Source organism: Salvelinus fontinalis, chromosome 5, assembly GCF_029448725.1.
Source record: "Salvelinus fontinalis isolate EN_2023a chromosome 5, ASM2944872v1, whole genome shotgun sequence".
Lineage (NCBI taxonomy): Eukaryota > Metazoa > Chordata > Actinopteri > Salmoniformes > Salmonidae > Salvelinus > Salvelinus fontinalis.
The window spans coordinates 41,659,960-41,676,266 of record NC_074669.1 but is presented as its reverse complement, the minus strand read 5'-3'; the positions used below and the strand labels follow the sequence as shown (position 1 = coordinate 41,676,266).

The 16,307-nt window shown below is 45.7% G+C and overlaps 1 protein-coding gene across 1 annotated transcript in view; it reads left to right on the top strand.

Annotated features, from left to right (window-relative positions):
• LOC129856092 (probable E3 ubiquitin-protein ligase HERC3) overlaps positions 1–16,307 on the top strand; it is a 42,865-nt gene that overhangs the window by 16,408 nt on the left and 10,150 nt on the right. The window contains 11 exon segments of the mRNA XM_055924213.1: positions 772–1,027; positions 1,602–1,758; positions 1,906–1,988; positions 2,435–2,662; positions 2,819–2,910; positions 3,634–3,761; positions 3,874–4,031; positions 4,203–4,252; positions 4,374–4,465; positions 4,911–4,944; positions 4,946–4,974. Of these exon segments, the coding sequence (XP_055780188.1) occupies positions 772–1,027; positions 1,602–1,758; positions 1,906–1,988; positions 2,435–2,662; positions 2,819–2,910; positions 3,634–3,761; positions 3,874–4,031; positions 4,203–4,252; positions 4,374–4,465; positions 4,911–4,944; positions 4,946–4,974 (1,307 nt within the window).

The following is a 16,307-nucleotide window of genomic DNA, read 5'->3' as shown; positions in this document are numbered from 1 at the left end:
TCATTGTTGAATTTGTGATTTCCAACTTGTTGTGTAATGTTTATGTCCAATGTGCGATGAGCACTGGTACATTTTATCTATAATTTCTCTTCATATGACAAGGATTGAAAAGGATTTGCCAGTTGATTGTCGACTTGATTCACGATAATGACTGCTTGTCTAGCTTGCTAGATAAGATTTTGAAAGTGTGATGTTGACATCAGTCCAGTCATAGCTACGGTAGATATAACGTGATTTGAAGTCATTTTATCTGTGGCCAAGGATCTTGAGACTTCTTGGATGGGCACTTCTAATGTAAGTCTATGGCAGCACCTAAGGGGCTTGAAGTTTTGAGCTCTACGTGATGTAGTGTCCCCATGAGTGACAGAACACTGAGCCAATCACAGCGCAACTAGAGAACATTACCAACCCTTCAGCTCCATATATTCCGCTGGCTGCCCCACCACCACAGAAAGCACTGCACCTGCATTTTGGAGCTGCCTTACTCAAGAAAGCTAAAAAGAGACCATGTTTGTATGCGGCTTTATTTACTCAATTATTATTTTTTACATCGTTTGCAAACTGATATGTGACACATACTGATGCCAAAATTACATGCAATTTTTTATATATATATAAACAAATTTTTTAAAGCTAAACAGGTGAGCCTCAAAACTGGTGGAATCCAATACATTTTGTACATAAAACAATCTAGCTAATATGATCGCCGATGACTAACGTTAACCACAAGCACACATAGCGCGCGCGCAGGGTGGACTGCGTCATTAGTAATGTAACGCCAGGCATCACCTTAACCTTCACATCATCATGTTCTGCTGGGGAGACGGTTCGAGTGGACAGTTTGGTCTAAACTTTGAGAATGTGTCTGTTCCGATAGCAGGGAATATATTCTCTGATAAAGTCACAGAAATTGCTTGTGGGGAGCAACACACTTTATTTCTCACGGTAGATGGCAGGATCCTATCATGCGGGCGCAACTCAAAGGGACAACTTGGCAGACAGAGGAACATAAATTCAAAACTACCAGGTAAGACATCAATGAATGCTATCGGAATATGTAGCCAGAATTTGCAGAATAAATGCAGATTATAATCAAGTTCTTATGTAGGCTAATTTGAAAAAAGTGCTACTGGAAAAGTACGTTTGTTTGACTCTGAATGCGTTTTTTATTTTTCATCTCTACCCCCAAATATTTGAGTGATATTGTTCATAATGTCAGATTGTATAATGTTTCGTTTCTGCTGAGTTTAACGACAACTTTCAGAAACTGACACCCCTCAATAAAACTACTGCACAATAGGCGCTCATGGTTTGGTTCCAGTTTCGTTTCTCCCAAAGTCGAGAAACGAAAAAAAAAAATCCTATAAAATACACACTGGGATCGAACTTGACGTCATCCTCAAGATGACTCGGATAAATTGTTGATTAACTCCTTCATGCATTAAATTACATCTTATCAATGTTCTAGCATTTAACCCTTTCCAGGACAAGACAGGACTTCCAAATAAAACGTTGTCTAATCAAATCAAATTGTATTTGTCACATGCGCAGAATACAACAGATGTAGACTTGTGTGTGTGCCTGTGTTCTACCCGTTTCAGCCCCAGTGGAGGGTCTGGGGGTAGTGGTCTCTGTGGCTTGTGGTCAGGACCACTCTGTAGCTGTGTGCGCATCAGGACAGGTCTACTCCTGGGGGGCAGGGGGTGAGGGACAGCTGGGCATCGCCCCTACTACTGTCTCCAAAGTCCCCAGGCCAAGGCAAGGAAACCTCAACTTCAACTTGAAATAGATCTTGATAGTGAAATATCATCCATGATTTACATTGTCAAGTAATGAGAGCCCTCTTGGATTCCACTGATCACTAACAAAGACAATATGTACTAGATGTCTCCTTTTTTTTCACAGACCAGTTCCAATACCTTCGCCCTTGCCGATAACAGTGATACAGGTTGCTTGTGGAAATTCCCATTCTTTGGCCCTGACTGAAGGTATAACATACTGTACCTTTTGACGTAGCCCTACTCACACAGACTACATTCCATCTAAACTATGATAACCACATGCATCAGTTAGACTACACTTAGAAAAAAGGTGCTGTCTTAAACCTAAAAGGGTTATTCACAGTCCCCATATGAGAACCCTTTGGAGAACCCTCTTTGGTTCCAGGTAGAACCCTTTTGGGTTCCATGTAGAACCCTTTTTTCAGAGGGTTCTACATGAAAACCAAAAGGGTTCTACCTGGAGCAAAAAAGGGTTCTACCTGGAACCTAAAAGGGTTATCCTGTGAGGACAGCTGAAGAACCCTTTTGGAACTATTTTTTCTAAGCGTGAACATCAAAAGGACAGTGAGAGGATATTTATTAGGAAAGAATGTAACTCTGGAATTGTTGTTATGTAATTGTAATGTAATATGTAATTTCTTTGTCTTCTACAGGAGGACAGGTGTTCTCATGGGGTCTGAACAGTCATGGACAGCTGGGCCTGGGGAAGGGAGTCCCTCTGCAGCCCATTCCTGCCCTGGTGCGCTCCCTCACTGGAGTCCCAGTGACCCAGGTAGCAGCCGGAGGAACCCACACTCTGGCCCTCACCCTCCCAGGCCTGGTTTACTGCTGTGGGGCGAACAGGGCTGGGCAGCTGGGACTCAACCGTGTGGATGAGAAAGGTACTACGGCACTCTACCTCTCTTCGTACGCTACTTGTATAAAAAGTTCATTTGAACTTGGATTCCTTTGTTATAACCACTAAGTCATTTTACAGATGTATTATAATGAGTGGGAACATTGCATGATGCTTGTATGATGCTTGTTCCCGCTGCCAGGCCGGTTCAACATCTGTGCTGTGCCTGCTCTCAGAGTCTTGGGGGTTTCCTTCATCAGCTGTGGAGAGGCACATTCTGCTGTTCTCACCAAGGTATCATACTATTACTGTGTAGAGGGACACTGCTGTTCTCACCAAGGTATCATACTATTACTGTGGAGAGGGACACTGCTGTTCTCACCAAGGTATCATACTATTACTGTGGAGAGGGACACTGCTGTTCTCACCAAGGTATCATACTATTACTGTGGAGAGGGACACTGCTGTTCTCACCAAGGTATCATACTATTCCTGTCTTTTTACTGAAGGCTCCAAGGGAGAAGTTGGTGTGAAAGGAGACAAATCCGACAGCAGTTCATTAAGTTCATAAAAAGTATTTAATGTCCTAAACAGTGGGCCTACTGGGAGATAGTTCTGCACACAAAGTCAGCAACCTCTGGAAGATACAATTCATCACATATTAGTAAATAAAGCCAGTTATATAAAATGACCTTGAATAGAGGTGAAAAACAAACGATCAAGCGTCTGATGGGTGTCTGGAAGAGATTGGCTACACAATGAACCATACAAGTTGTTATCATACTAAATGAGAAGTTACAGTTTATTACAGAATAGAAAATCACAGGTTATACAGAATATGTCCTGATTATTGCTTTTAGTACTGATCTAGCCTCAGGGCTACCAGAGTAAAGGTCGACCCTTCAATACTATTATACTGTCTCTTTAAGAAGTGATTAGGGCACTGACCGGACTAGACCAGGAACAACTCTGGACCTTGACATGTAACAACTGGTTCTGGTTCTTTGTGGTCTTTAGGGTGGACAGGTGTTCACCTTTGGGGAGGGAAGCCGAGGCCAGCTTGGGCACAACACATCAGCTAACGAACTCCTACCCAAACTGGTAGAGGGTATGGATGGACTGGTCTCACAGATAGCATGTGGCAGGTAATGACCAACAGCATAATGCTACTTATACACACATATAATAAACAGATAGGAAACCAACCTTGAACATTCTCAGTCTGACTGTGTTTTTGTCTTACTGTAACTCTGCCAGCCATCACACCCTGGTGCTGGGGTCCTCAGGGCAACTCTGGGCCTTTGGCAGTGGGGTCAAAGGTCAGCTAGGGACTGGCAACACAGAGGGCTGCTTGCGACCCACCTCAGTGCTGCTAAAAAGGGCTTCTGGTGGGGCAGGGACAGTCATACACAACGGTACCAGATACAATGTCTATTTTATTGTCTTCTATTCTATTTTGTATTTGATTCTATTCAATTCTATTATGCAGCTACATACTGACTCTGTAGTGTTTGGGTGACTGAATTAGAACACATACATAACGAGACTTGATGTCCCTACAACCTCTTATTTTCTTTTTTTACCAGACATGAAGATATCAGTGGGATGGAATTCAAACTTCATTTACACCGCTGAGGTGATGTTTCTGACCTTTTATACCTCAGTAAAAGGGATACTGGAACATTCTAAATGTCTCAAGCAGCTAATTCATGTTTGAGATATTCAACTTTATTATATTGCTTTATCTGCCTTTGTAGAGTTCTGAAAGAGAACAGCCAATCGGGAGGTTAGATGAAGCCAAGCTGCAAAAATGGCTGACGATGGAGCAAGGAAATACAGAGGCGCAAAGGTTTTTGTTCGTTTTTAGTTATTTTCTAGCTAACTCAAAATGAAATAAATAAACATATTGTTCGGTTTGATTTTAGTATTTATTTTTTTAAACGATTTTATTTAAGATTTTAGAATCTATACAAAACATACTCATGCAAACGATTACATCATACAAACCTCAGTACATCACACCTGCCCAGACCCGCTAGCCCCCACCCCTATCTCCAGCGCCCTTATCAAACTGCACCATTTTGTTTCTCTCCGTCGCCCATGCGCTTTCAATTTTTTATAATTGCGTGAACGACGGAGGATTGGCTGATTTCCAGTTGATAATACTTTTTAAAAAGATAATAGATGAGAAGAGTTATGTCCAACCCATCGGGTATGTCACTGCACCCTTCAGTTGTATTTCTTATAGTATAATTGTACTGAAGCATCAAATATGTCCACATTTGTTCCAACAGAGAAATATCCTTGATGTTCTCAACAAGTTCAAGTAAGTCTTGTGGCCAGTTTCACCAAAGCCAGGTAAGCTATTTTAAAATGGAAGGTTTGGATAGTTCGAAATGAAAACGGTATGGGTGTAATGGTTCACCAAACCCACAGTTCGGTATGCATTGTGGTTTTGGGGTCACAGTTCAGTTTCGGTTAAGGGACAGCGAAAATGACATTTTTGTTTATTTTGCAAAATACACTAAATTAAAAATCATTCTATTTGTTGCCAAAGTCCAGTTTCATTCTGTTCTGACAGAGCTTGTTATGTTGGGTCTCAAGTAGAGGTCTAAAAAGTTGGACCCGTTACGAAATGGACCTGGAGCTTTCCCACCTGGAGAAATATGCATAAATACATTTTTCAATATAGAGACCTGTTCCAAACGGACCCAAAGACGACTAGTTCCATATAGACGTTGTCAGACCTGAGTGAGGGAAACAGCAGAAAAGTCCATTTGTAAGCTATTTTATTAACCAGAGCTGATACAGTGCGAGGGAGAGTAGGCGACGGAGCGGCCTTACGAGGGAGAGCAGGCGGAGGTAGGGCCTTGCGGTGTGTGTTCTGCGAGTAAGTGAAAGGAGAGAAAGGAGGAGGCAGGGAGAGGCAGCAACCAACCGAGTCAACTTGCGCTAGTAGACTAGCTTCTAGCTTGTCATAGCTAGGTTATTTATCATCCAATATGATTACGTATGTAGTATCTGTCTTGATTGCATCAAACCGTGAGAAGCTAGTTGGCTAAGATAGCCAGCCATTTATCTAGTAGACTAACGTCTAGCTTGTCATAGCGGGGTTATTTTGGATGCAGTATTTGCAGCATACTGCAGTTATACTGCACTCTGACTGCAATATTTTTTTGTAAGGGCGAGGTAATGGCATGCAACACTGCATAGCCTATAGGCCTAGTGTTATCTTTTTATTGTTATAATTCGGGTTCACAGTGAGGACTGAACCGAGGTCCCGTACCGAACGGTTCAGTATGAAAAGGTGTACTGTTACAGCCCTAACCAGCGGTTGGAACTAGTTTAGGGAACAGAACAGAATTTTTGTTGTTTTCGACGACAGAACTAGAACTGAGAACAAAAGTGATCTATACTGTTCCAGAACAGAACCGTTCATTTTAAAAGCATGGGGGAAAAACGCTACAAAGAGCATATCTCTTATGAAAAAAGATTGAAGTCAGAGTGCAGTATAACAGCAGTACACTGTAGTATAACTATAATTAGAATGGAGTATAACTGCAGTACACTGTAGTATAACTATAATTATAATGCAGTATAACTGCAGTACACTGTAGTATAACTATAATTATAATGCAGTATAACTGCAGTACACTGTAGTATAACTATAATTATAATGCAGTATAACTGCAGTACACTGTAGTATAACTATAATTATAATGCAGTATAACTGCAGTACACTGTAGTATAACTATAATTATAATGCAGTATAACTGCAGTACACTGTAGTATTACTATAATTATAATGCAGTATAACTGCAGTACACTGTAGAATAACTATAATTATAATGCAGTATAACTGCAGTACACTGTAGTATAACTATAATTATAATGCAGTGTGAGGGGAACGGCACCTCAGTACCTTCAGGCTCTGATCAGGCCCTACACCCAAACAAGGGCACTGCGTTCATCCACCTCTGGCCTGCTCGCCTCCCTACCACTGAGGAAGTACAGTTCCCGCTCAGCCCAGTCAAAACTGTTCGCTGCTCTGGCACCCCAATGGTGGAACAAACTCCCTCACGACGCCAGGACAGCGGAGTCAATCACCACCTTCCGGAGACACCTGAAACCCCACCTCTTCAAGGAATACCTAGGATAGGATAAAGCAATCCTTCTGCCCCCCCCCCCCCCCCCCCAAAAGATTTAGATGCACTATTGTAAAGTGGCTGTTCCACTGGATGTCATAAGGTGAATGCACCAATTTGTAAGTCGCTCTGGATAAGAGCGTCTGCTAAATGACTTAAATGTAATGTAAATGCAGTATAACTGCAGTATGCTGCAAATACTGCATCCAAAACAACACTGTTTTTTTGTAACTTCGCAGTGTAACTGCAGTTACAGTGAAGTATAACTGCTGTAAACTGCAGTTACTCTACAATCACTGCGTCCAAAAAACCACAGTCAACTACAGCTACTGCACTTTTACTGTAGTTTCAAAACTGCAATCTTTTTTTGTAAGGGAATGCAAAGACCTCACTGTCACTCAGACACTTATTCCAGTGTCTGCCTGCCTGCCAGCTGAAAATCTTTGTGTGTGTGTGTGTGTGTGTGTGTGTGTGTGTGTGTGTGTGTGTGTGTGTGTGTGTGTGTGTGTGTGGGCTACCTGGCCCTACCCCTCCCTCCGAAGCATGCATACTGACGTTACAGGCGTGATTCAGAAATTAGGGAGAGAGATTTTTAATTAGAAAACAATGGATTAACTTTTTCAATGCTAGTTAAGGATACTATAGTTATCACGTTTCACACTGGATTTATTAACTACAAAAATATGTTTTTTTATTTCAATTCTGGTGCCGCTCTGCACACACAAGCTTGTTAGCTAGCTAGCTTGTTAGCTAGCTCTGGTCTAGCTCTCAAATTAGGCGACATTATGTGAAATGTAATGGAACAGAGTTATGATCAAGGGCTAGCACAAGGCAACTCTCTGAAGTTCAAAGACATTCAAAGTTCCTTCAATAGAAGCCGCTCCTCCATAGGTATAATTCTGTGGCCCTAATTCAGATTATGCATGTCAACAAGATGCCCAGCACTCTCCTCGCCCGCAAAATTTCAGTTGCATGTGGCACCCTGCACTACACTTGTCTGTCCAATGCATCTACATAGCTTGTCCGCGCCATAGCAAGCTGCTCTATCCGTTGGTGAAGTAATTTAATGTCGAGGCAATCAAACAAGCTATGCGTCAGTATAAAGACAAAGTAGAGTCGCAATTCAACGGCTCAGACACGAGAGGTATGTGGCAGGGTCTACAGTCAATCACGGACTACAAAAAGAAAACCAACCCCATCGCGGACCACGATGTCTTGCACCCAGGCAAACTAAACACTGCCCTAACCCATCTGGACAAGAGGAATACCTATGTAAGAATGCTGTTCATCGTCTACAGCTCAGCATTTAACACCATAGTACCCTACAAACTCGTCATTAAGCTCGAGACCCTGGGTCTCGACCCCGCCCTGTGCAACTGGGTCTGTAACGGGCTTCCTCCTTCTCCTCATCCGAAGAGGAGTAGCAGGGATTTGACCAACGTGCAGTGGGTTGTGGATACATAATGATTTATTAGACAAAACGGAAAAAACACGACAACACTTTAGAAATACAAAATAACAAAACGGAGTAGACAGACCTGGACATGGAACTTACATAAAACACGAAGAACGCATGAACAGGGAAAATAGACTACACAAAAGAACGATGTACAAAACAAACCGAAAACAGTCCCGTGTGGTGCGCAGACACAGACACGGAAGACAATCACCCACAAACAAACAGTGAGAACAACCTACCTTAATATGACTCTCAATTAGAGGAAACGTCAAACACCTGCCTCTAATTGAGAGCCATACCAAGCAACCCAAAAACCAACATAGAAACAGAAAACATAGACTGCCCACCCAAAACTCACGCCCTGACCAATAAACACAACCAAACAACAGAAAACAGGTCAGAAACGTGACAGGGTCGTGGACTTCCTGACAGGTCTCCCCCAGGTGGTGAGGGTAGGAAACAACATCTCCACCCCGCTGATCCTCAACACTGGGGCCCCACAAGTGTGTGTTCTCAGCCCTCTCCTGTACTCCCTGTTTACCCATGACTGCGTGGCCATGCACACCTCCAACTCAATCATCAAGTTTGCAGACGACACTACAGTGGTAGGCTTGATTACCAACAACGACGAGACCGCCTACAGGGAGGAGGTGAGGGACATCGTAGTGTGGTGTCAGGAAAATTACTTCACACTCAATGTCAACCAAACAAAGCAGATGATCGTGGATTTCAGGAAACAGAAGAGGGAGCAGCCCCCTATCCACATCGACGGGACAGTAGTGGAGAAGGTGGAAAGTTTTAAGTTCCTCGGCGTACACATCACGGACAACCTGAATTGGTCCACCCACACAGACAGCGTGGTGAAGAAGGCGCAGTAGCGCCTCTTCAACCTCAGGAGGCTGAAGAAATTCGGCTTGTCACCAAAAGCACTCACAAACTTTTACAGATGAACAATCGAGAGCATCCTGTCGGGCTCTATCACCGCCTGGTACGGCAACTGCTCCGCCCACAACCATAAGGCTCTCCAGAGGGTAGTGAGGTCTGCACAACGCATCACCGGGGGCAAACTACCTGCCCTCCAGGACACTTACACCACCCGATGTCACAGGAAGTCCAAAAAGATCATCAAGGACAACAACCACCCGAGCCACTGCCTGTTCACCCCGCTATCATCCAAAAGGCAAGGTCAGTACAGGTGCATCAAAGCTGGGACCGAGAGACTAAAAAACAGCTTCTCTCAAGGCCATCAGACTGTTAAACAGCCACCACTAACATTGAGTGGCTGCTGCCAACAAACTGACTCATCTCTAGCCACTTTAATAATAAAAAATTGGATGTAATAAATGTATCACTAGCCACTTTAAACAATGCCACTTTATATAATGTTTACATACCCTACATTACTCATCTCTGTCACGACTTCCTCCGAAGTTGGACCCTCTCCTTGTTCGGGCGGCGTTCGGCGGTCGAAGTCACCGACCTTCTAGTCATCGCTGATCCACTTTTCATTTTCCATTGGTTTTGTCTTGTCTTCCATCACACCTTGTTCCAATTCCATCAATTACATGTTGTGTATTTAACCCTCTGTCCCCCCCTCATGTCCTTGTCGGTAATTGTTTATTTGTAAGTGCTTGTGCACGTCTGTCCTGGTGTGCGTCGGGTTATGTACCCATTTATTGATTGTTCTGTTTTCCGGTGGGTTTTTGTTATTAAACTGCGCCGTTGGAAACACAGTTTTTGCTCTCCTGTGTCTGACTTCTCTGCCGCCAGTACGCACCCCTTACAATCTCATATGTATATATGTCAGGAACATCGAATGAAGTAGACCAAAGCGCAGCTTGGTGAGCGTACATATTCCTATTATTTAGAAATGACGCCGACAAAAACAATAAACAATACAAAACAACCGTGAAGCTTACGGGCTATGTGCCACAAACTAAGTTAACTTCCCACACTGAAAGGAGGGAAAAGGGCTACCTAAGTATGGTTCCTGTAACGGATCTCTAGCTCCTCCTCGGACGAGGAGAGGCGAGACGGATCAGATGACCAATATGCAGCGTGGTAGTTTGACATTATATTTATTAAACAAGACAAAAAACGAACTATACTTGATACTAAACAAAATAACAAAACGAATGTAGACTGACCTGAACGTAAGAACTTACATGTAACGAAGAACGCAGGAACAGGAAAAACAGACTACACAAAACGAACGAACGAACAAACAAACAAACCGAAACAGTCCCGTGTGGCGCAACATACACAGACACAGGAGACAACCACCCACAACAATCAATGTGAAAACACCTACCTTAATATGGCTCTCAATCAGAGGAAATGAAAACCACCTGCCTCTAATTGAGAACCATATCAGGTCACCCTTTAACAAACATAGAAACACATGACTGTCAGGACCCGGTGCGAGAAACAGTCACTAATAATCAGCAGAACCCAGAAGATGAGGCAGACACAGCAGTACTAAAGATGGTGGTTTAATAAAAGAACAAGATCTTCAGGCAAAGAATATATATCCACAATGTCCAAAATAAATCCAAAAGGCAAAAATGGATATCTTCCAAAATACAAAGAAAATCCACAAAGTGGTAAGAACAGCAAGGGAAAAAACAAACATCAAAAGACTAATCCAAAAAACACAAGAACAAAACCAGAGAACCTCTGGAAAATCCAACAAGAGAAAATATATGTTCACAACAAGGCTTGAGCTGGGGCTGGGTGCTAACATACAAACACTGAGCAAAGAACTGAGGAACACACAGGGTTTAAATACTAACAAGGGAATGACATACAGGTGCAAACAATAATTAGAGCAAGGAAACAACAAAAGGTTCAAAAAAGGTGCAATGGGGACATCTAGTGACCAAAACCAGAACAGTCCTGGCCAAAACCTGACAGAATCCCCCTCCTAGGAACGGCTCCTGACGTTCCTACCAGCCTTCTCAGGGTGGAGGGCCCTGAACTGACGAATGAGGTCAGGGTCCAGTATGTCCTTGGCAGGAACCCAGGAGCGCTCCTCGGGACCGTAGCCTTCCCAGTCCACCAGATACTGCCAGGACCGCTGCACCCGGCGGGAGTCCAGTATCCGGTGGACGGTATAAGCCGACTGGCCTCCGATGATACGGGGCGGAGGGGGAGGTCTGCCTGCCGGGATAAGGGAAGAAAAAACAACAGGTTTTAATAAAGAAATGTGAAATGTGGGATTGATCTTAAGGGATCTGGGTAAGTGCAGGCGAAAAGTAACTGGATTGACTCTCCTGGCAATCTTAAAGGGACCGATGAATCTCTGGGACAGCTTGCGAGACTCCACCCGTAGCGGTAAGTTTTTCGTTGAGAGCCATACTCTCTGGCCGGGGTACAGGGTAGGACCGGGACGGCGACGTCTGTTGGCTTGTCGTTGGTACTGCTGTGAGGAACGCAGAAGATTAAGACGGGCCTTCTTCCACGTAAGCCGACAGCGTTTGATGAACCTCGAGGCTGAAGGCACTCTGACTTCTGCCTCCTGGTCCGGGAACAATAGAGGAGCATAGCCAAACTGACACTCGTGTGGGGATATACCAGTGGAGGAGGAGCACAAGGTGTTGTGCGCGTACTCGGCCCAAACAATGAAGGATGACCATGTGGACGGGTTGTTGGAAACCATACATCTGAGGGTGGTTTCCAGCTCCTGATTCATCCTCTCATTTTGGCCGTTGGACTCCGGATGGTACCCTGAAGATAAACTGGCCGTGGCCCCTATGAGTTGGCAGAAGGCCTTCCAAAACCTTGAGGCGAACTGGGGACCTCTGTCGGAAACCATATCTTGCGGGATGCCAAAGACTCGGAACACATGGTTAATCACCAACTCAGCTGTTTCCTTGGCAGAAGGTAATTTGGTCAAGGGTACAAACCTGGCCGCCTTAGAAAACCTGTCGATGATGACTAGGATAGTAGTATTACCATGGGACGGAGGAAGGCCAGTAATAAAGTCCAACGAGATATGGGACCAGGGTCGGTGGGGAATAGATAAAGGATGAAGGAGTCCTTGAGGGCGGAGGTGAGAAGATTTGCCCTGGCAGCACACGGAACAGGCCTTGACGAAAGTGGCAACGTCTTCTTTTATGGTGGGCCACCAAAACTTACGCTGAATGAACTCCAAGGTGCGACCTACGCCCGGGTGACAGGTGAGGCGAGAGGAGTGCCCCCACAGAAGGACTTGGGATCTTGCTGCCTTGGGAACAAACAACCGATTGGCAGGACCTCCTTTAGGACCCGGTTCGATGGCTTGAGCTTGTCTCACGGTATCCTCAACTTGCCACGAGATTGGAGCCACGATCTTAGCGGCAGGAAGAACAGTCATGTCAGTATCTTCTCGAATGGCAGGAGAGTAGACTCGTGACAAGGCATCCGGTTTGAGATTCTTCGACCCGGGTCTATAGGTGAGGATAAACTGGAATCGGCTGAAGAAAAGAGACCATCGAGCTTGTCTGGAGTTCAACCGCTTCGCCTGCTGGATATACTCCAGATTTTTGTGGTCCGTAAGCACTTGAAACGGTTGAGAAGCCCCCTCGAGCCAGTGTCTCCATTCCTTCAATGCCATCTTAACCGCTAGGAGTTCACGATCCCCCACATCGTAATTCCTCTCGGCCGGGGTAAGCCGGTGAGAGAAGAAGGCGCAAGGATGAAGCCTCTTGTCTTCACCCCTCTGAGACAGGACAGCTCCAACACCAACCTCTGATGCGTCTACCTCCACCACAAAAGGTTCATCCGCCGTCGGTAGTGTCAGGATGGGAGCAGAGAGGATGCGCTGCTTGAGTCCTTGGAAGGCCGTCTCAGCTTCTCTTCCCCACAGAAACCTTGTGTTGCCACCCTTGGTTAAAGCTGAGAGAGGGGCTGCCACCGAGCTGAAGTTCTTGATGAACTTGCGGTAGAAGTTAGTGAAGCCCAGGAAACGCTGAACTTCCTTAACGGACTTGGGGGTGGGCCAATCCGCTACCGCCCCTACCTTCTTGGGGTCCATCTGGACTCGACCGGGTTCCACTACAAATCCCAGGAATTGTACTCGAGAGGAATGGAATTCACACTTTTCCGGCTTAACGTACAAATGGCTGTCTAGGAGGCGTTTGAGCACTTGTCTGACATGCTTAGTGTGTTCTTGAAGGGAGCTCGAAAAGATGAGGATGTCATCCAAGTAAACAAACACGAAAATGTTAAGCATATCCCTAAGCACATCGTTTATGAGCGCTTGGAACACAGCCGGGGCGTTGGTCAGGCCGAAGGGCATCACCAAGTATTCGTAGTGACCAGTAGGCGTGTTGAAAGCGGTCTTCCACTCGTCACCGGGTTTGATCCGCACAAGATGGTATGCGTTCCGCAGGTCAAGCTTAGTGAAGACCACTGCTTCCTGGAGCAGCTCAAAGGCTGTGGCCATAAGGGGTAGCGGGTAGCGGTTACGGACGGTTATGGCATTAAGTCCCCGGTAGTCGATGCAAGGACGTAATCCCCCGTCTTTTTTAGCCACAAAGAAAAACCCTGCTCCCGCCGGCGAGGTGGATGGACGCATGAGGCCTGCTGCCAGAGCGTCCTTGATGTAGGTATCCATAGCCGCTCGTTCGGGAGGAGATAGGGAAAAGATCCGACCCCTGGGGGGGCAGGTGCCCGGAAACAGGTCGATGGGGCAATCGTAAGGTCTATGGGGTGGTAGTTTGGTGGCCCTCTGTTTGCTAAATACCGGTTTGAGGTCATGGTAACACTCGGGAACTCGGGACAGGTCGATGGATTCTAGAGACTCAGGAGGGGAACTCGGGGAACTTGGGAAGATACAAGTGGCTTGGCACGTAGGACCCCACTGCTTGATAGTGCCCACAGACCAGTCGATGTGAGGGTTATGGCTGTGAAGCCAGGGGTATCCAAGGACGAGAGGGAACTCGGAACACGAGGTCAGATGAAAGTTCATCACTTCCTGGTGTTGGGAAACTGAAAGTCGCAAGGGGGTAGTGACACGAGTGACAAGTCCAGATCCCAAAGGGCTTCCATCCAGCGTAGTAACCCTTATGGGGTCACTTAGAGGTTCAGAGGGAACGCCATTCTCCTTCGCCCAGACACCATCCATGAAGTTACCTGCGGCTCCAGAGTCTACCAAGGCTTGAAGGGGAAGCTCGTGGTTGTCCCAGGAAAGGGTAACTGGAATGAGCAGGCGGGAGTTGGACGGATGGGAGGAGGTTATGTTTCCCGTTACAGTCCTCCCAGGCCTGCACGGGAGAGTGCGTTTTCCCTGGAGCCCGGGACACGTGGAGAGGAAATGGCCCGGTTTGCCGCAATATAGACAGCATCGCTCCCTCATCCGGCGGTCTCTCTCAGCCTGGGAGATGCGTCCAACCTGCATGGGTTCCGTGGAGTCAGCGAGGATAAAGGTGGAGACTCGGAGCTGGAACCGAAAGGAGCTAGGGTGAGAGATCTACGGTTGAGCTCTCTCTCTCTCAGACGCTGGTCTATGCGTGAAGCCAACTTGATCAGGGTCTCGAGGTTGTCCGGTGGTTCCCGAGTGGCCAGTTCATCTTGGATGGTGTCGGAAAGACCCTTCAAAAAGCACACTGTGAGCGCCTCGTCGTTCCAGCCACTCGCTGCTGCCACCGTGCGGAACTGGATGGCATAGTCCGTCACGCTGCGCCGACCTTGGCGGAGAGTCAGGAGCTGTTTGGCTGAGTCAGGACCGCTGGTAGGACCTTGAAACACTCGCTTGAATTCTTCAGCAAAGGTAGAGTAGCTGGCACAGCAAGGACTTTGGGCATCCCACACAGCAGTAGCCCAGGCTAGGGCTTTTTCCGACAGCAGGGTGATGATATATGCTATCTTGGACCGGTCGGTGGGAAAGGACGAGGGTTGCAGCTCGAAGGAGAGAGAACATTGGGTGAAAAGCCCCTTACAAACACTCGGATCACCTGAGAACCGTTGGGGAGGCGGCAGACGAGGTTCAGCCAGGGGGTTAACTGCCACGGGCACTAGAATCTGATGAACTGGAGCAGAAGCGGTTGCAGGGGAAAGTTGATCAGAAATCTGCTTTATGGAAGTCATCATCTCCGACAGAAGTTGAGAATGTCCAGCCATTAAGGCCTCTTGCTGAACCAGAGCAGCTTCGTGACGTTGGACAGTCCCCTCGTGGTGGGACAGCATGGGAAAAAAGTCCTGGGTACTGGCTGCCTCTGGGTTCATATTAATGGCTCAGTGTTTCTGTCAGGACCCTGTGCGAGAAACAGTCACTAATAATCAGCAGAACCCAGAAGATGAGGCAGACACAGCAGTACTAAAGATGGTGGTTTAATAAAAGAACAAGATCTTCAGGCAAAGAATATATATCCACAATGTCCAAAATAAAGCCAAAAGGCAAAAAATGGATATCTTCCAAAATACAAAGAAAATCCACAAAGTGGTAAGAACAGCAAGGGAAAAAACAAACATCAAAAGACTAATCCAAAAAACACAAGAACAAAACCAGAGAACCTCTGGAAAATCCAACAAGAGAAAATATATGTTCACAACAAGGCTTGGGCTGGGGCTGGGTGCTAACATACAAACACTGAGCAAAGAACTGAGGAACACACAGGGTTTAAATACTAACAAGGGAATGACATACAGGTGCAAACAATAATTAGAGCAAGGAAACAACAAAAGGTTCAAAAAAGGTGCAATGGGGACATCTAGTGACCAAAACCAGAACAGTCCTGGCCAAAACCTGACAATAACATAGACTACCCACCCAAACTCACGCCCTGACTGTCAAACACATACAAAATAACAGAAAACCGGTCAGGAACGTGACAGTTCCCAATCAGAGACAACAATAGACAGCTGTCCCTGATTGAGAACCATACCCGGCCAAAACATAGAAATACAAAATCATAGAAAACAAAAACATAGAATGCCCACCCCAAATCACATCCTGACCAAACCAAATAGAGACATAAAAAGGCTCTCTAAGGTCAGGGCGTGACAATATACTGTACTCTATACCATCTATTGCATCTTGCCTATGCCGTTCGGCCATCGCTCATCCATATATTTTTCTGTACATATTCTTATTCATTCCTTTACAC